Genomic DNA, 21,155 nt, shown 5'->3' with positions numbered 1-21,155 from the left:
TCTGCTACTGAGGATGAGTTTTGAAAGTCCACACCTTGCAATGATAGGGTTGAATATTTTTCAGTTAAAATTGATATTTAAGAAGAGCCAACTTTGTGCAAGTTAATAGCCATATATGTTTCTTCCATTAGTCATAGCATGATGTCTGTTCAAGTGCAGTGGCAAACATGAATGTAGTGGAATGATATTATCTACATGACCTGCAGTGCATTTACATGAACATGCAGGTTCCGGAGGGTTTAAAATCTTAATTGAAATCTTTGCAAATCAAGTTTGTACAAACAAAGGCCAAGTCCACCTCACATCAAATTGATACACATGTGAATGATTAAAGTTGAATTAAGAAGGGGGTGAGTTTCCATAAATATAGGTTCTACATACAATATATAGTATATATAAGTTGTTCAAACACATAGCATGTCACAATAATCCTCTGCCTTCTCGATATTTTGCTTTGAAAGTCTATGAAATTAGCCACCTGTCAGAGCCCGAGAGACGAGTGTACAGAAAAGTCACTCGGAGTGTGACGTCACCGGGGGGAATTTAGTATAAGAGGTGCCTGAATGTCATACAGAAATGCTATGCAGAGAGAGAAAGATATTTTACAATTTTTTTTCAAAGCAACTCAAATCAAACAAATAGGACTGATATGTACAAATCTTTACTTTCCCTGTATAAAAAACAGTATGAATAACCACCATGAACTCTTCAATCATGATGTAAGATAGCAAACAGTGAGTTATTGAATGATATTTTCACTATTTCTCATTTATTTTATCACGATGTTCAATCAAGTGAGTAGCTGGAAAGTAATTCCGGCGGCTAGCTCAGCGCGCGCTGAACGCATAATACTAGTACACACAACACCCAGGCATTGAGTGTACTGTTATGGTCTGGTATGTCGTCTTAGTTCATGGCCGTGCAGCGATCCCCTGGCGTTTTTTCTTCTTTTCTTTTGTCTTTGACTCCACTTTTATATCCTCTGGATCATTTCCACTCATAGCTCATTCCACAGAACAATCTTGAACCAAACGTATAGTATTCTTTCTCGGCCTTCTGAGTTGTTTTCTATATTTAATTACGCTAGGGGTCACCGTCACACATACAAACGCAATTCGGAAGTGAGTTGAAGACAGAAAGATATATAGTAATTAGTATACATCTCTATGGTTGAAGACAACAAGAACGGTACGGTAGCTCGACAGCTAGCTGCGCCGGAGCGGGCGGCCGGTCGGCACAAAGCAATTCCGCAACCAACTGTGTTTTTTTGCAAGAGCCGCGTCACACGCGGATAAATATGTCATAATAACACGTCTGCTACGTTATCGACTGGTGAGAAGATCTCGATCAAATTTCATATTATTCACCTTGAAATTATTCCTTTAGGGTCTATGGTATCATTCTGAGGGAATTCACATATTTGGAATAATAGTACGGCCACAAATATTTTAATCATTTCCTCTTTGCAAGTTCTATGGCTCGCAGATACAACTTCAACTGCAGTTATTCCATATGAAGGAGTACGTGCATAGTACACAAAACGGCACTGCCTTGTTTACTACACCGGGACCGAATACCCCCCGGTGACGTCACACTCAAAGAACACCCGTCTCGGTAGGCATTGCAGGAGCGAACTCAGGGAAAATGGGTAGGGATAAATCGTTCAAATTCACTATTTTGAAAAAAGAAAATGGGGGGTCGAATCACCTATTAGTGTTTGGGGGGTTGTAAGGTTGCTATTAATGTAAATATCTCAATATTTGGAATCGTCTTCTTAATTCAACTTTAAAGAATTTAAAAGAAAAAAAAACAGGCAAGCATTAGTCTATTAAAATAAATGCATCAAAATAGAATATATAGAACATGGAAGTTATGGTATATTTGAAGTTTTCCTTTTTGTACAGTGTGTGAACATTGCAATTGGTATGCAAATGAGTGAGCTGTTGGTGTCACTCAGTAACTTTCTTTTCCCCTTGAAATACAGCATTAAGTGTAATGAAAAATCAGCTCTACATAAATCATAGAATTATGAATTTTACTCCATGAGGTACATGTATTATGCAAATCTTTACACTATCAGAGGATTTTTTTTTTTTTTTTAATGTAGTCTGTGATTTTTTTTAAATAGGGGGGGGGGGGGGGTGAGAGCTTGCTAACCATGATACTACATACACATGTAGTACAGTGTACAGGGTACATTTACACATAAAGTTGCATTATTGATACCAGTGCTGACATCATTTTTTAAAGTGAGAAGACTGTCCTGTATCAGTCAAAGTTGCTTTAAAAGTATAATGTAACATGCTTTCTTCTGCAAAGATAACAAATATTATAATTACTTTTAATGCATTTCATGTATTACAGCAAACCATTAAAAAAAACCTGGTGTTTCATGAAAATACATACATGTATTTTCACTCATTTTACTGACAGATTGAAACTACTGCAAATCCTTGATCCTGCTTGGCTGAGAGCAAATAGCCAGTTTAAATCACTGATAACAATTTTCATGAAAAAGACCCCAAAACTTGTGTTGAGGTCCCAGGGGGGGGGGCAGTCAAATATAATGCTGTACACAAACCAAAAAACGCGTTTACAGGGGTGTTTTTTCAGTTTTGGACACAGGCCGCGCGTGCACTCGTTAAGGGTATCAAAAACACAAATTTTCAAAAAAAAGGGGTAGTTTAGAAAGACTGGTCAATGGTCAAACGTATTTATGGTACTATGTTTTTTTTCCAAAGCTTTTTTTTTAAAGACTAGCCAAACGTGTTAAGGGTATGTTTTTTTTTCCCCAAGCTTTTTCCCCTGGGGTCATATTCTGTAGACAACTTGTTTAGGGGCCAAAATGTGTAAATAAAGCCTGCGAAAAACTTGCTTAGGGGGTTATTTTGCACACAGGAAAAACTCGTTTAGGGGTTGTTTGGAAATAATTTGGCCACATGTGTGTACAGCAATACATTTGACTGCCCCCCCCCCCCCCCGGGTTGAGGTGGGGATTCTGGTTAGCTGCATACTTGCTCTGCATTCATTAAGATCCTACTTTTTTTTTTCCATTGTGTGAGTTTACCAGATTACAAGGCAGCAATATTTCTCAGGTGCATAACTGTTTCCCTTCATTATGAAGTCATTAATTTTTGTCTCGCCCACCAGAGGTAAAGGCGAGACTTAGGGATCCAAATGTCGTCCGTCCGTCCGTCCATCACAAACCTTATGACACATAACTCCACAACCGTAAGTCACTTTTCAACCAAACTTGGATGGTAGGTGGACTTGGGGGACCTGCATGTTATGCTGCAGTCAGAGGTCACATGGTAAGGTCAAAGGTTATTTTCAGGTCAACGTTAAAGTTTACATGCAAGACTCTCTTATGACACCTAACTCCGCAACCGTAAGTCACTTTTCAACCAAACTTGGATGGTAGATGGACTTGGGGGACCTGCATGTTAGGCTGCAGTCAGAGGTCACATGGTAAGGTCAAAGGTCATTTTCAGGTCAACGTTAAAGTTTACATGCAAGACTCTCTTATGACACCTAACTCCGCAACCGTAAGTCACTTTTCAACCAAACTTGGATGGTAGATGGACTTGGGGGACCTGCATGTTAGGCTGCAGTTGTAGGTCACATGACAAGTTCAAAGGTCATTTTCAGGTCGACGTTAAAGTTTACATGCAAGACTCTCTTATGACACCTAACTCCGCAACTGTAAGTCACTTTTCAACCAAACTTGGATGGTAGATGGACTTGGGGGACCTGCATGTTAGGCTGCAGTCGGAGGTCACATGGTAAGGTCAAAGGTCATTTTCAGGTCAACGTTAAAGTTTACATGCAAGACTTTCTTATGACACTTAACTCCTCAACTGTAAGTCACTTTTCAACCAAACTTGGATGGTAGATGTACTTAGGCGACCTGCATGTTAGGCTGCCGTCAGAAGTCACATGGTAAGCTCAAAGGTCATTTTCAGGTCAACATTAAAGTTTACGTGCAAGACTCTTATGACAAGTGTTATTCCATCCCAGTCATTTCTATTACTAGTCATTTCACAATGAAGTTTCGATGCAATTCTGTTGCGTGCCCTCGCAAATCACGATATTTCTGGTTATTTTCATAAGTGGGCTAGACACAAAATTGCTTTTGCCTTGTTTCTTATAGCGTAAAATGAGAAATCTCTGTCATGCATTCTAATGAGCACAGAGATTGCTCAGTAAATGTCATTGCTATGGAAGTTAATATTACAATAAGGAATCGGCAGTATGACGTTACCAATTTCTTGGTGCTTTATGAGATGAGTCTTGAGGGTGATGGTGTGTCCGATTTGTTTTTCCATCTTGTGTGGGGCCATTTTTCAAATCATGAATATTATAACTGGTCAATATGAAAATATCTGTCTTCCGACTTCTTGGCTTGTACTATACAGTTATCAATCACATTGTGAACAAGTCTAACAATTTTTAATTAAAAAAATATTTCTAGAGTCTGCCAATTTAAAGGTTTCCTCACTCTCTCTTTGTTGACACAGATGTAGAAATCAAATTTTTAATTCATATCATTTGATTGTTTTTTTTTTTAATTTTGTTAATGTTTGATACAGTCTACAACTCCATTAAACATGTATGCTTGAAGTGAATTATACTTCATTATTATCACTCCACCATGATGCACTGACAAACAAACAAAAATAAAATGTAACATGACATATAGTTCACGAAGTGGTCTCCCAGCCCATTAGCACTTTTTCACCTTGTGTATCCCAAGTTTGTGCTGAGCAGACTGTACTTGTACCCTGTAGTTTCTCTCTCTGTAGTCTGAGTTTTTTCTTTTAACAAAAAAAAATAGAAAAACATATATCGAAAAATATTTCTCTACTTTTATGAGAGTTCAATTCCATTCATGCATGAGGATTTGGGAGTTTGATCTTCAATCACAATATTAATGGTGTGATGATAACAATGATGATGATGATGACGACGACGATGACAACGAAGACGACGACGATGATGATGATGATGATGCTTGGGCTCTAATGTACAGTGTACATGTATATTTTGGTCCACAATTATTGTTCATGGTGTAGTATATGTAGCTGCAAAGAAGGCGCTTTTTACATGTACATGTACATGTAGGAATAAATCCCTGCAGGAGGGGGGGGGGGGGAGTTACCTCACCTGATTTGTGTGTGGTGATTTTGGATCATTGCTGGAGGACATACTGACATCAGTGCCATTCTGAGATTTGTTAGTTCAATGTCTTTTTCCATTTTATCTCTATTTTACTTCACATGTAGGTTGTTGGGGGAATGAGGCCAGGTCTCTGAATTGCAACCAAGAGAACTGCACTGCCCACAGCAAGCCGAGTGAATACCTGGTCCGTACCAAAAACCAGACTAGCAGGATCTGCTGCTGTGCCGGAGACTACTGCAATAGAAACGTGTCTGATGCATACGTCCCTCTGCCCTCCACAAAGCCAACAGTCACTCAGTACAGTAAGTGCAAAGTCCTTGGTTCAACTTAATCTATTTCTCTGCATTAGATTGATTTGCATCAAGGTTACATGTACAATGTACTTATCAATTTATAATTATGTACATAAAAAGCCATTATCAGAGTTCCACGGTCTGGTGAAGGAACCGACTAAAATACTTCAAACCAATTAGAAATTTTATGCTGGCTTGAAATGAATTTTAATGAAGATATATTGATATTCATGCCTCCACCCACAATAGGTGGTTGCGGGACGGAGGCATTATGATTAAGTTTTAGGGTTGTTCATCCTTTTGATTTTTTTTGTTCTTGTGATAAGTAAAGAACTTTTTGATGGATAAACTTCAAACTTGGCCCAAGTATGCAAGGTTAAAGGTCGTAGAGGTCACTGTTTACCCAAATGTTTATCGTTCTTGATATAACTAAAGAATTGTTTGAGGGTTCATCTCCAATCTTGGTCCATAAGAGGGATAATGATCTAATTAGATTTGGTGGTCAAATGATCAAATACCTTAAAATCTTGTCCTCATAACTAAACAACAGTTTGGGGATTTAAGTTCAAACTGGCATATGCATATTTTGGTGCCAATTTAGAGTACCGAATTGATGATGTCACAAAAAAAAATTCTGCATTTCATCGTTTTTGATACCATATTTTGGTAGCGCATGATGTAAAAAAAACACTACCAAAATTTGGTGAGAATCGGTCCATGGGGCCAGAGATATGACCTCATGAATACATAATTAGCCCCATTGAAGTCAATGTATTATTGGCCTGGTTCCTAACTTTCAGAACCAGGCCAATAATACATTGACTTCAGTGGGGCTAATTATGTATACATGATGTCATAGCTAAGGCCCCATGGACCGATTCTCACCAAATTTTGGTAGTGGGTGTTTTTCATCATGTGCTACCAAAATATGGTATCAAAAACGCTGAAATGGGAACAGTGAAAATTGATGAAGTCACACTTCGGTACTCTATTATTTGATTAGATCATTTGGTATAAGGTCAGACAAAGGTCAAAACTAGTCAGAAATGTCATTATATGTACATTGAAATACTCATTCTTGTGATAATAAAGAATGGTTATTATTTAGAGAGATCATCTTCAAATTTTGCTCATACAGTACATGCATGTGATTGAGCATCATCTGAATAGATTTGGGGGTCAAAGGTTAACTGTCACAGAGGTCATAATTTGAAAATTTTAGAAGTTGTGTGTGTACAGTAATACATTTCTGGCTTTTCTAATGGCAATCCAAGCATGAATAAAGATGAGAATCCATTTAGTTCTTTATAGTTGCATTATTTCCTCCTGCTCAAATATAATGATTTATTCCAATGTTAAACCATAATATTTTCTATGAAGATGCCTCTCCCAGAGAAAATATAAATGTGAAGACATCAGAAAATTAGGTTTCATATGTAATGTATAATATGAACATTTCAATTCTCACATTTATTTTTTATGATTGTATGTGATTAAAAAACACTATTATACTGCACAAACTCTGAGGGTGTTTCATTACGGTAACCCTTATTTAACGGGGGGGGGGGGGGGGGAGGGTGGAGTCATGTCAATTTGACCCCCTCGACAAATTTTGTCACTACGGCTATGCCATCACGCAAATTTTGTTTACTGCGGTGCACGCTAACTTTTTACAGGTAAGTGGTTCCGAAATAACGCAACATTATGATTTTGTAAGTGCATGTCAAACCCCAAAATTGCTCAAAAATGTGATTCACAATGCAAATTGTGTTTTTCAACCCAAAATCATAAATGTGCTGATTATTTTTACTTTTGTGGGTTTAAATTGATTTGTTTTATGTTATGCATGATTGCTATTGGGTCCCCGACAAAGTTCATCAGTAAAAACAAAAAACAAAGGTTAAAAAAAAGAAATACATTCAAATTTAAAAAGCAATAAAATACATAAGACATTATATTTTGGCAGTTTTTGTAGATATTTGATTTTTTTTTAATTGATACTCTCATAAAAAATTAGCATTCTACTTCTACTAGCTATATAAAGTGAGTTAAAAGCAAAGACATACATGTACATACAAAAACAAATTTATGGCAAATTTTATACGCTTATTTGCATAAATAAAAATACAATTGACTTTTGAAAATTTTACGATACAGTCTTGTAGTTTACATCCGGCTCTACGCCCGTGCACATTTTTGTGGCGATTGCACAATCAGCGGCTGAGATCTGAAGGGGGGATCAAATTGACCCCCCTCCCCCACTATATCCTGGTCTGAATTAGCCCAGTTAAAATAGGGTTAATATAAGATAAGATTGCCATTAATTCAGGGGATTTAGTGATTCCTGAGAATGGGGTCCCCCCCCCCCCCCAATAATCTGTCCTCTCATCCAGAATGTAAAGCGGTATAGTGATGCAGTGTAGCATGCTCGGCAGTGGTACGGTACTCAGCTAATTGGGTGTGAGTCATGCAGGATTTATTGTCTCTGAATCTTTTAAGATTTTAAATACATGTAGGGTCAGCGACTCGAGAGTGTCCATTTAATGTTTTTCTTATTGCCTAGGTCAGTATATATTCAGATGGGAAAAATATTTTACATCATGTCACATCAGCAACTCACTTTTTTATATCAATATACATGTACATGTACATGTATCTGTGTAGTTAAAGGACTGCTTTTGCAGTTTTGGGGCTTTGTGCAGAAGTAGGAAGCTGAGGTGTACAAAAATGTCACTGTCATATTCATGAAAAGTGAATCACATTATAAATTTTACTGTTGCCCTTAATATATCAGACACAAGTTGTCAGTAATGGAATGAAAGGGAGATGGTCATAACAGTTGGTACACCAGCTACATTTATGATGAATATTTGGCTTGCAGCTGTTGTAAACTTATTGTTTTCAGTAAACAGTTTTGGTAGAAGAAATTGTATGTTACTTCAATATATGATCTTATGGGGGTCAAACAATTATTAGTATCATGTAGACAGACATTTGGCCCTCCCAAAATGAAGAATGTATTGTATTATGTTCTAAATAAAATGAAGGATCCTACATATTAATGGCCAGTATTATTTCTAAATGGGTGATGATGTATCTACCTTTAAGATTGTGCAGAATGTAAATGGGTTGCCATTTTATGTTATCTTATTCATAACATCTCTGCTTGCCAAGCCAATTGCTCTGGGAGACACAATGTCTGCCGTGATTAATGATGCATGTTGGTGCCAGTTTGGTGGCAGGATGCTTTCATGAGAGCCCATTCTCTCTTTCCCTCCCTCTCTCTCACCCAGACCCTATTCATTTTGAAGTGTAAATCTCAACATTGAGTAACAAATAGCTCAATATGTGCTGCAGAATATGAATCACTCATGTTACCATAGACAAAGGTGTTTTTTTTTTACCTGCACCATCATTGTGTTTTGCCATTATTAGTGATAAATGTATAGTCTGGACTTTGGGTAATAATATCCAAGTCCTTTGGAAGCGCATAGGGACGTTATGACTTATGACATAATGTGATATGCGCTATACAAGAACTGCGTTATTATTATTATTTGGATTAGATGAATCTGGATGGCGCAATTCATTTAGAAATTTTAAGCCATAACATTGGCATTTCTGAAAGTAGAATTGATTTTAGAGAGAATCAATTCAAATCAATTTTATTCACATCTCTTTAAAAAACATCAAAGATCAAATTTACAAATTAATACAAAATACAACATAAATTATATGTAACATTATAAAAGAAATGGTAAAGATGAAGTCAGGAGGATGTGGGGGGATAAACAAAAGGCCATTGACCCATCAAGGTATATCCCTGAATTAATTACTTCAAGAATGTTGCATCTTCGGATATAGTGCAAGATATTTGTTTTTTAATTATTTATCATTATTATTTGACTCATCTTTTTTTTCTTTCATGTTCCTTCATCGTTCTTCCAGAAGTGATATCAGACAAAATGAATTACGACATGGAGAGAACTATTCTCATTGCTGTCATCCCCATCTTCTGTGTCTCGGTTGCCATAGCAATCATGTACTTCATCTTCCGCATGAGGCTGCAGCGCTCCACCAAGGCCCAAATGAGCCAGTTGCCCATGTTGGAAGCCCCTCCCCCAGAGCCAACCTTTGACCTTGACCAGCTAAAGATGATGGAGCTTGTTGGGCAAGGAAGGTATGTCCAAATTGCAAGTATTGTAAGCACATGAATCCATTATACAGTCTATATTTATCTGAGTCACTGTTCAAACTATTCTTTGCTTGAAGCTGTTAGCTCAAATACACATCAATCAAATGACAAGAATCTTCAACTCTATCATTTACAACGTTAGATGAAATAAGCGTTACTTATGATATCACTAGATTCTGGCAAATTTTCCATCATATTCCAATATCTGTGACCATGTCACATGATACTTCTTGTTAATCATTAAAGTGAAATAGCAGATAGGTTTGAACATAACTTGAATCAGTCAGTACTTGTTTCATAAGGGGGGGGGGCATTGAATTTTCAAGTGCTATGTTACAAATTAAATATTTATACATTCTTTACAGTTAATACCTTTTTCCTTTGAAAGAAGAACTAAGGATGCAAAACCCACATGCATTGACTTGCATGAGAAACCCCAAGATGTATTTTTATGTTTAAAAAATTTTCTTTTGGTTATTTTTTACACTTTGTTCTTCTCCAGATATTGCAATGTTTATCGGGCTGCTCTGAGTGAGAAGGAGATTGCTGTGAAGGTGTTCACAGGATCCTCCAAGCAGTGTTACATGAATGAGCTTGACATCATGGGTCTTCCCCATATGGAGCACTCCAACCTTCTCCAGTATGTTGGATCTGGAGATCGCATGGGGGAGGATGGATGGGTGGAGCACCTCCTGGTGGTGGAGATGATCTCCAGGGGATCCCTCATGTCATACCTGAGGGAGAATAGCTACGACTGGCACACCATGTGCAGGCTGGCTCAAACCACTGCTGCAGGATTAGCACATCTGCATCAGGTCATAGACACTCCAGGTACATTGGAATAATGTTTGACCTTGACAAGGTTTATATTGCGTTTAATAAGTTATTTTAGTTCGTTGATATTTAATCAAATATGATATAAGCTCTCATGCACTATAAAAATGCTGTTTATGAACCAAACCACAAGTAACTTTCACAGATTTGCAATTTAATAAAGTTATGGCTTTATAGTGAGGTTTTCCTTGAATTATGTGGAATAAAATGTGACTGAATTTAATTGATCTTTGTTTTGTAAATTCCTGATGGGCTAAAGAAAGAAAAAAAACAAAATAAAAGGGAATTGTTCATGTATCTGACTTTATTCTGCTTGTGCAAGGCTATGGTAAATTTACACAATTTATCTTATTCGTGTCAAGAATAAACGGGTCTCAACTCTCTATTTTATTATAAACTTCATTAGGTGGCCTCAAACCAGCTGTTGTTCATCGAGACATCAACAGTCGTAATGTGTTAGTGAATGCTGAAGGTAATTGTATCATTGGTGATTTTGGCTTTGCCATGAAGGTCTGTGGATCCAGTGTGGTTGGAGAGGCTGATGGTGACAATAGTACCATCACTGATGTAAGTTTCTTACCTACTTTGTTCCCCATAAACTTCATTCACTGAATTCCGTAGGGTAACAGGAAGTGATTCAAGAACAGATGTTTATTTGAAGTGAACCAATATCCATTTTTTGTGTACCTCCTAAAATATTTTCAGCTGTTGATACGACACCCTATTTTCTTTTTCAGCTTCCATATACCTTGTAATAAGTGGAGTAGCATAATTCATTAGTTGAAGTAAGATTATGTTGTTCAGGCAAGATTCAAAGATTTTTTTTTTAAATTGTATTTACTATTTTTGTCTCGCCTGCATAGCAGATTGAGACCATAGGCACCGCTTTTCCGATGGCGGCGGCAGCGTCAACATCAAATCTTAACCGAAGGTTAAGTTTTTGAAATGATAGCATAACTTAGAAATTCTATGGACCTAGTTCATGAAACTTGGACGTAAGGTTAATCAAGTATTACTGAAAATCCTGCCCGAGCTTCAGGTAACATGACCAAGGTCAAAGGTCATTTAGGGTCAACGATTTTTGGCCAAGTTGGGAGTATTTGTTGAATTACCATCATAACTCTGAATTGTATTGGTCTCATTCTTAAAACTTGAACGTAAGAGTAATCAACTATCATTGAACATCTTGTGCGAGTTTCAGTTCATATGCCAAGGTCAAAGGTCATTAAGGTCAATGAACTTTGGCCATGTTGGAGGTAAATATTAAATTGCTGTCATAACTTTCAAAATTTATGGATATAGTTTATGAATTGTGGACATAGGTGTAATCAAGTATCACTGATAAGTCACATGATTAAGGTCAAATGTCGTTTAGAGTCAATGAACGTAGTATTGCATTATTATATGAATGGTGTTTTTATTAATAATTATTTTATAGTAGTTTTCAAAGTCAGCACTGCTGCTATATGGAATTGTATAATGTAGGTGAGACTGCCCGAGGTGCTTCACTTGTTAAACTATTGCAATAATGTTCAAGAAATCAACTGTAATTCAAAGATAATTTTATATCATTTGTTGGAAGTGTCCTCAATTATCAGTTATCAATAACAGCAGGCTTTGTCTAATCGATAAAACCTTATTATTTAACACTTGATAGGCAATGATAATTCCATCAAGAGCATTAATTTCTAAAAGAAACAGATGCAATTGATTGACAAATTTAGACCCAAACAATTCAACAGGTCAATATTTCCCCCTTCCGTTATAGTGAATGAGAGAAAATTATCATACATGTACTATTTAAAAAAAAAAGAAAAATGCTGTGCATTGAAAATAACTTATGATCACTTGATATGAATCCTTGAATGTCAGGTGGGAACAGTACGCTACATGTCTCCTGAGGTTCTTGATGGTGCCGTCAATCTAAGAGACTGTGAGTGCGCCCTCAAGCAGGTGGATGTGTACGCTCTCGGACTTGTCATCTGGGAAATTGCAATGAGATGTAAAGATCTATATCCCAGGGGTAAGTAAGCTCACAGTGTAGTACAAAATGAAAAAAAAAAATGTATGATTTACTCTGTATTTCCTTCTCTTTATACAAGTAGTTTCAATGATTTATAAGTAGTGCTGCAAGTCAGGCGGCAAGTTCGGGTTCAGATCGGTTCGGCAGGGTTTGGAATTTTTTTCTCCAAACTTTGGTTCAGTTCGGGGTTCAGCAATGTATGCCAAATTAAATTATAAACATATAAATGAAGGATCGCCAACCCTCTGCCAGTTTGTCGCAAGAAAGGTCTGTCATATATTTATAATAAATTTTGCTTCTAAAAAGAATGGTTATAAAAATGGTTGCATACGGTAACTTTCTTTTATTTATTTTCTTTAAACAAAAAAATAAGAGTCATTTCTCATTTCATTTTTAAATTAAATCAAAATACCAAAGAAAAATATTGAAAACGAGAGAATGGGGATAGAAACAGAATTTCAAAAAACAGAATATTTTTTTTTCATGATTATTTCATGTAGATATGATTTTGATCGATTATAATTTGTCATTGCAAACGCAGCTTCTCCGATCGGAAAGTGTTGATCGGGAATGTAACAGTAGACAAACAAGAGCCACTGAACTGTTATTTTACTGGTAAAATTCATATACCAAAGAATAGGAAATGTTTTAGAAGTCTGTATTTTCTGAAAAGTGGTCAAATCTGGTCAATCAATTACTCTAAAAAGATAAAATATCAGTCCATTCTTTGTCCTGAAAGATCAACTCTACGTGACTTTAAACACATTTCCAACACGAAAATGAGTACATGGGACTGTACTGTGTATTTTAGTGTTGTGAAATCACTCGGCGTTGATCTTCAGAATCAAGACGGAATTGATGATTTATAATTTAATTTTCAATTGACCAGATTGAACCACTTTTTAGAAAATATTGACAATGGAAAGACATTTTAAATTAGGAATATGAATTTCACCAGTATAATATCAGCTGAGAGCAGGTTGTTTGGACTTCCTGTTTAAACTTTCCATATCAACTGTTTCCTGATCGCGATCAGGGAACATTCGTTGATTTGCGTTGAATTTTTATATCTTTTCTGTTTTTTCTACCCTCATTCCTTCATCTCTTATTTATTTTTGTTTACATTTATATGGACATTTCAGAAGGTGAAATATATGTACTTTACCATTACTTTGTCAGCCACAAGGAAGGAATTTATGTCTTGTCTTTTTCTTTTGTTAAATGCAAAACAATTATGAACGATTTCAATCATGATGGATAATGACAATACATAATTCGACTACACTATTTTTTTTACAGAGTTTAGCTTAAAATGTCCCCTCATTTTATGAAGAAAAAAATAATTAATGTTTATAAAAACTTCTGAAATTGATAAAAATTAAATCAAAGACAAGACCAAAGCTTTCATACTTTGCCAGTTATGAGGAAGGAATTTTTGTCTTGTCTTTCTTTTATTATTTACAAACAATTAGGACTGATTACAATCACGATTGATTATGGCAATACATAATTCAACCACACTTTTATACCGAGTTTAGCTTCAAATGTCCCCTTTTTTTACAAAGAAAAAAAAATACATTCATGTTCATAAAAAGTTCTGAAATTCATAACAATTCAATCAAAGACGAGACAGGAGCTTTCATAGTGGATTTGAAAAATATTTTGTGTGGAATTCTTATTATGCACAATCACTAACCGATAAAAATGTTTTTTATTTTATACTTAAATCTATGGAGTCCCTGCCATTACGTGATACTCAATATTACTTGGTAAAATTAATGTGCCTAATTTTTTTTTTTTACTGAACCACCGAACCGAGCCTTTGTGTTCGGTTCAGGCCAGTTCAGAAGTACCAAGTTCGGCTAAACTTCCGTTCAGTTCGGCAGTTCGGCTACAGCACTATTTATAAGTTTACAAGTTCTTACGCCAACAAATTTTATATTTGCATTCATGGTTATATCGGTTTGTGGTGATTTCAGGATTGTGGACAGATGCAACATTGTAATAAAAGTCCAAATCTGTTGTTGCCAGACACAAGAAATTTCATGGAGGAATAGAGCTAGGAATAAGATCAAATTTATGTTTTGAATTCAAGTAGTGTATTCCAGCAGTTTTGCAAAGTGTTTGGAAATGTAATTTCAATGAGAAAACAAATGAACAAAAAATCAGCTTGTCTACTTCAGATTTATTTTAACTTTTTTTTTTCATTTGTTTGATTTCATCAGATGAAATAGGTAACTATCAGATGCCCTTTGAAGAACAAGTTGGGCTTCATCCAACATTTGAAGACATGCAGGTCTTAGTGTCAAGGGAGAGGAAGAGACCTCAATTCCCTGATGCATGGAAACAGAACAGCCAGGTAAGAAAGAAGGATTATTTCATTTGGTTTCTTATAAGTAGACAAGTTACAAAAGAGAGATGTTGATATGTATATGAAATGGGAACAACAACTTCTATACAATTTCAACTATTGAATTCATTTGTGTTACGTTGTCAGAAAAGAATAATAAGTTGTAAAGGAGTAATAAAATTGGCTGTTTATACATGTATGTTTTATTAAATGTAGCATATAATCTAGCAAAACGTGTTACTCCTGCCTTTAGCAGCATGAAACGTAGGAATCTTGCTTGACAATTAAAAAATCCAAGCTTCTGTGGAGTTTATCAAATTTACTGTTGATGACAAGATCCTCATCTGCAATCCCAATGTGAAAAAATGTGTTAATCTGTTTGATTATTTTTCTGGCAATGTTCATTATATCTTTGCAGGCTCTAAGAAGTCTGAAAGAGACCATCGAAGACTGCTGGGATCATGATGCAGAGGCTAGACTTACTGCACTGTGTGTTGAGGAGCGCATCATTGAACTGATGGTTCTTTGGGACAAGCACCATACAGTTAGCCCCACTATCAACCCCACCACCCAGGGGAATGCCATCCCTACCCACACCATGACAGACTACACTGCCCGACCAATGGATATCATTGCTACAGAGTATCCGGGTATTGCTAGACTGGCTGATGGTACAATGATTGCTGTAAGAAGCAACGGTCAGCCTGTGCTTGGTGCAGCCAGTGATACGTCTGGTACGGCAAGTGATACAAAGAACCATCATGGCCTTCAGTCATCAGTGAGCAGTGGTTTGGAGAAGAACGAGCGCTTACGACTCCTGTCTCCAGATACCATCAGTACCAGCCTTTCCTCACAATCAGACCTCAATCTTATTGATCTGACTGCATCGGCTCCACCAGTCGATCCAAAGAACTTGCATCATTCTGATGACAGCATTGAGAGGTACACCACTGATCTCAAGTATGGTCCTTCACAGTCAGGACCCAAGTACTGTGATGGCTTTAGTGAACCTTCCACCTCTCCTAGTAGGCCTTTGGTTGTGAATGAAATGAGGGCAGGACTGAGCAAGGATCAAATGACAGACAATCTATCTCATGGAATGGGAAAGCTGAAGAACAAATCCTCAAGTATGCCATCCTGGAATCACATGAATGGAGTTGATCCTCGCTCACGTGCTGTGAAGCAGCCGGTCAATAAGGCCAAATTAGACACTAACCTGCATCGCCAGCAGGCAAGGAGTACCAGTCCCAAGCAGCCCAATCAGAATAAATATGATGCATCAGAAAGTTCTGGAGCCAGCAGTGAAGGGGCTAGTGTGAGTAGAGTATCCCCTAATATAAACATACGTCCTAACAGCTTGCCTCTTCAGTCTACTCACAGGGGATCAAAGAAAAAGCTGATGGCTGTCTATATCCCCAAAGCTGGCCCTACCACCAAAGTCCAGACAGGCATTGCAAAGATGGATAGTGTGGCACCTTCCTGCCATCAGGTCAAAATGGCAGCCAACACCCACAAGCACCAGCAGCCAGCTCATAATGTTGTGGAAAAGCTACAACATGGAAATGTACAAAATCTAGAACCAGGAGCAGAACGTCCCCACTCATGGGCTTGTGATAGTTCGTCCAGTAGTGACCATTCACACGAGATTGATCGAAGAAATGGAAATGCTTCAGGCTCCACATCGTGCATAGCGAAAGGAGACAATGGCAAGAGAAAGGTAACTCCTTTCCGACTTCTCACAGAGAAACTGTCCATCCACAAAGGAAAGGACAAGAAAGATCCCAAGGATCATACTGACTGCAATGGAGTAAACAACCAGAATCCTGGAGAACTCAATGTGAACAACAATGCAAAGGCTGTAGCTCCTCAGACCTTGGCCAATGGTAGTGACAATGACTCTACTGTATGTTCAGACCTGAGTAATGGACATGCTGGCGTAACTCTTAATGGTGATGCCTATCCTTTGAATGGTAAACTAGTCAATGGCAGTGCAAAGCTTCAAGCTAACTTTGAACTAGAATGTGTTTAAGTGATTGGAGCATGGTTATTCAGCTGTACAAAAAAGCTTTTATAAGTATAAAAGTAGCCACAAGTCTGTTTTCACTCGTTAATATATTTTCAAAACATTTAATTTGAATATTGGCTGATTGATGCTTTGCAGTGATAAGTATAATTCTTTCACTTTGCATATAGTACTCTTGTAAGTAAGCTTTTGCAAATGCTACTTTAATAATTGAAATATATAATTTTTAACAATTTATTTGACAAATTTATAATGTACCTGTATGCATATGTAATATTTACTGAAATCTGAGAGTATATGTCTTTTCTCAATTTTTATGATAATGTTTAAATGTATATTGATGGAAATGGGTTATATTGGATAAAATGTGCATTGCATATGTTATTCCTAGGGCCTTGCTCTATCTGGGATTTGCGTCAGTTTTCAAATATGTAGCTTAGAATTTCTTTGTGCTATTATACTGTATGATATATACATGTATATTTCTTTGTCATGGTGATATGAGTTTCATGTTGGTGTGCTATATATGCTTGAGTTTTTACACTGTTTTAAATTAGAAAAAAAAATCATTAGAATTATGTGACATGATTCCTAGCTCATAAAAATGCATTGCATGTTACATGGTGAGGGAAAACATACAAAATAATTTCTATTCAAATTTAAAAGTTAATATTTCAATATTAGGGGGGTGTGAAATGGACTGTGAAAGACTGCATATATTGATTTTAAGGGGCTGTCATCCCTAGATGTTTAAGCCAGTGTACATGTATACTGAATTGCTGATGTACGTAGACTATGGCCAGCAGCTTTCTTTATCCAATTTCTTGAAAAATTGCCTTTTGTTAACAATACAAAATTACAAAATGATCCTTCATATCAATTATCAAGAATATCAATTATTGATATTTTGTGTTAACAAAATGCAATTCTTGATAAGAATGGAACCTTTGATATCAAGAAATGTAATTAATGGACAAAAAGGCTGGCCATATGTACATACAGTATGTCAGCATAAGCTTGCTAAAAACCTCCATGTATGACACCCCCTTTAGATACTCAATTCAAACACATTTTGTTAAGGAAAAATTGTTTTAGAAGTTATTTGAATAATTGAATTGATCATTTCAATTATTTTACGAAAAAGTCAGTGGAAAAGTTAGTGAAATCTTCTTTTCCATGTACATTTTCAGGACTCTTGGATAGTATAAGGTAATGTAAATCAATTTTGTCTTTATTTTAGTTATCACAACTCAACATAACCTTTAACCTAATAAGACTGGGAGGGGGAGGGGGGGGGTTGATTCAGCCCCCTCAACATTTTTCGTGATTAATCTGCCACGCAAAATGTTTTGACTGCGTCACTCACTGACTTTTTACATTCAAGTCTTGCACAACTTTTGAGATGAAAATTGTGTCTCCTGGTTACACGGTTCCGAAATTTTCACAACATTTTGTTAGTGCTTGCAGACACAAAATGGCTAAAAAATGTGAATTCGTGTACAAATCCAATGCAAATAATGATTTCAGCCAAAATTCATAAATGCATGTATCATTATTTTTCCTTTTACTTATCAAAATAAATTAATACCATCTTGTTTATGGTCAAAATTAAGTTCATGACAATTTCCATTGAAAAAAAAAATAATAAGTAGAAAAACAAAGAAATGCATGAGAAATTTAGAAAACAACAAAATGAATGTACATTTTGATCAGATTCCTATAAAGGGTTTGTGAACCAAAAATTATAATTTAAGGGGCATTATTTAGTATAATCAGAGCAAACTTTTGATTTTACACATAAATTAGCATGATTAATTAGCCATTAATTTTCGCTGCGATCGCATGATTGACGGCCGAGATCATGATTCAGCCCCCCCCCCCCACCCCCTTCCCCCAGTCTTCGAAATAGCCCAGTCTATTTAGGGTTTAAAAATGATATATCTAAGTATTCTATTGCATACGCCCATTATCAATGGTAAATAAATCTGCTCTGGTAGTACTTATAGTAAGTTATCATTTCATTCAATAAGTTGCTATCATTGTAAATATGCCCATAGATTTTTTTTATAAATACATGTATATACACTGTATATGATTCAATGAAATTCATCGTGGAAATGTACTAATTTTTGTTCATGTAGCTTTTATTGACCTTTTGTTTACTTTGTCTTTAATTCACAAAATGTGTGATTTTTTATACGTACTAAACTTCTTCATAATATATGCATCGATCTTCACACCTTTTTGAAATATATTCCACATTTTACTATGTTTTGTAACTTTATCATAACATCATTTCACATGATTTTAAATAGCCTTCATGTATAATTAATGCTATTATTGCTTGCAAGATTTTCATGAGTGAAGAGATTGTTGTACACAATGCACATTTGGCACTTAAATTATCTGCATTGTTTTACCTGTATTGCAATATTTTTCAACTTAAATTGGAAATGAGCTCTACATGTACACAAAATATCGACTTCTTTGAATAAAAAATTAAATTAGAAATTATAATCATGATGCATTATATTTGTATGTGTGTTATACCTAAATTATAATGTAAATCAATGAGATGTTTCATGAAAGGCTCATGAGTTAACCACTTTTTCCCCAAGACATACAAGATAGCATGAGCTGCACATAAAAATTGAAAAATTAAAGAAAGTTATTTGAATGATGAATCCCAAGCAAAATATTAATCAGTAGAACTATAAGCAAGATCCCAGGAAGATGGTAGTGTTTTAAGGAGGTTTGTAATCACTTTGAAAGAGTAACAATGTGATTATAAATATATGGTGTCCAGCAAACTGGTCGACCAATCTCTCGGAATCAACGCCAATGAGAAAGAAAAAGTCACCAGTCGTGCATACATGTAAAGTCATTTATGAAATGCCCACTTCAACAAAAATTTGGGGTTTTCTGAGAAATTAAAAGTGGATGGTATGTTGCCGGAGTATATGATGAGATATCTTGTTTAACCTGAAATCTAAAAGTTTAGTGTACAGCATTGATTTTCAATTACCAGTACTTTGAAACGATGAAATTGAGGTTGATGATTGGAATTCAGTGGGAAGAGATTTAAAAAATCTTGTTTTATTTGTTTGTTCTAATATATATGTACACCTAGTTACATCATAACTATTAAACTTGTTCCATGACACACGTGCATCATTGTATATTCTATGAAAGGCACTTTTCACATAGTGCTATATTGGCCACCAAAGCACAAGTCAAGAAGACATGAATATAAGGCAACCTCAAGATTTCCGTAAAAATTAAGGTTTTTATCATTTGAACTGGAAAATAGAACTTGTAGATTTATTCATTTGCATAGATGTATGAACATGCTCAATGACAACTCATAACCAAGTGGAAAATAAATTCAAACCATCACAGTATTTTCATATACATGTGAGTTATCTTTTCTCTTGGAATATACATAATAGTGAAATGGGTATTCAAATATGTCATGTACATTGTAGTTTGAATGATGGAGGAAGCAAGTTCTGCGTATTTTTTGTAAGTAGACCTAGACTTGTACATACCAACATCTGTAGATCATATTATGATTATGTACAAAGCAATCACCATATTTTCTGTAGTCAAATAATGGAATACACACCGTATGAATTGTGTAGCACTGTAGTTTATACAAATATATCTTTTTCAATACAAAATTAGTAGAACGTATAAGCTACAAATGTAGGGTTGGCAAACAGAAGGACTTGGCTCACGTTTTGGCCATTTTGGTACCAAAATATTCGGCAATGCCTATTCTAAAAACCGTAAACTGAAATCAATTGGACTTAACTACCTATAAAGCAAAATGACTTTTCATCATTGCTTGCGAGAAATTTAGTTAACATCATGTTTGGTCAAAATCACATTGCTTGAGTTAAGGCCTTCTGTTTGTCATGCCTTGAAGTGTTTAAGGAAAAGTCCACCCCAACAAAAAGCTTACATGAATAAAAAGAGAAAAATCCAACAAGCATAAGACTGAAAATATCATCAAAATTGGATGTAAAATAAGAAAGTTGACATTTTAAAGTTTCGCTTAATTTCACAAAACAGTTATATGCACATCCTGGTCGGTATGCAAATGAGGAGACTGATGATGTCATCCACTCACTATTTCTTTTGTATTTTAGTATATGAAATATTCTCATTTTCTCCTTATTGTCAAGTGAAACAACAATTCCTTTCTGAACATGTGGAATTAGCATTGCTTAATACTATATGGTTTAGACAAGTTAGTC

General features: G+C 35.8%; 1 protein-coding gene across 1 annotated transcript; it reads left to right on the top strand.

Moving 5' to 3' along the window:
- The first annotated feature begins 3,911 nt into the window (after positions 1 to 3,911).
- Positions 3,912 to 19,413, top strand: LOC129255805 (bone morphogenetic protein receptor type-2-like). Its single transcript, XM_064095920.1, has 8 exons — positions 3,912 to 3,939; positions 5,283 to 5,480; positions 9,420 to 9,651; positions 10,169 to 10,497; positions 10,907 to 11,067; positions 12,373 to 12,523; positions 14,749 to 14,882; positions 15,292 to 19,413. The coding sequence occupies exons 1-8, from the start codon at positions 3,912 to 3,914 to the stop codon at positions 16,900 to 16,902; spliced, it is 2,844 nt and encodes a 947-aa protein (XP_063951990.1). The 3' UTR covers positions 16,903 to 19,413.
- The last annotated feature ends 1,742 nt before the right edge of the window (positions 19,414 to 21,155 follow it).

This window comes from Lytechinus pictus, chromosome 3 (genome assembly GCF_037042905.1).
Source record: "Lytechinus pictus isolate F3 Inbred chromosome 3, Lp3.0, whole genome shotgun sequence".
Taxonomy (NCBI): Eukaryota; Metazoa; Echinodermata; class Echinoidea; order Temnopleuroida; family Toxopneustidae; genus Lytechinus; species Lytechinus pictus.
This window is presented reverse-complemented; position numbering and strand designations above follow the sequence as displayed.

Bases quoted from the DNA above. Each gene is read 5' to 3' on its own strand.
- LOC129255805 (XM_064095920.1), top strand. From the start codon at position 3,912: ATGTTAGGCTGCCGTCAGAAGTCACATG. The intron at 11,068-12,372 runs GTAAGTTTCTTA...CTTGAATGTCAG, and splicing joins ACAATAGTACCATCACTGAT to GTGGGAACAGTACGCTACAT. The intron at 14,883-15,291 runs GTAAGAAAGAAG...ATATCTTTGCAG, and splicing joins CATGGAAACAGAACAGCCAG to GCTCTAAGAAGTCTGAAAGA.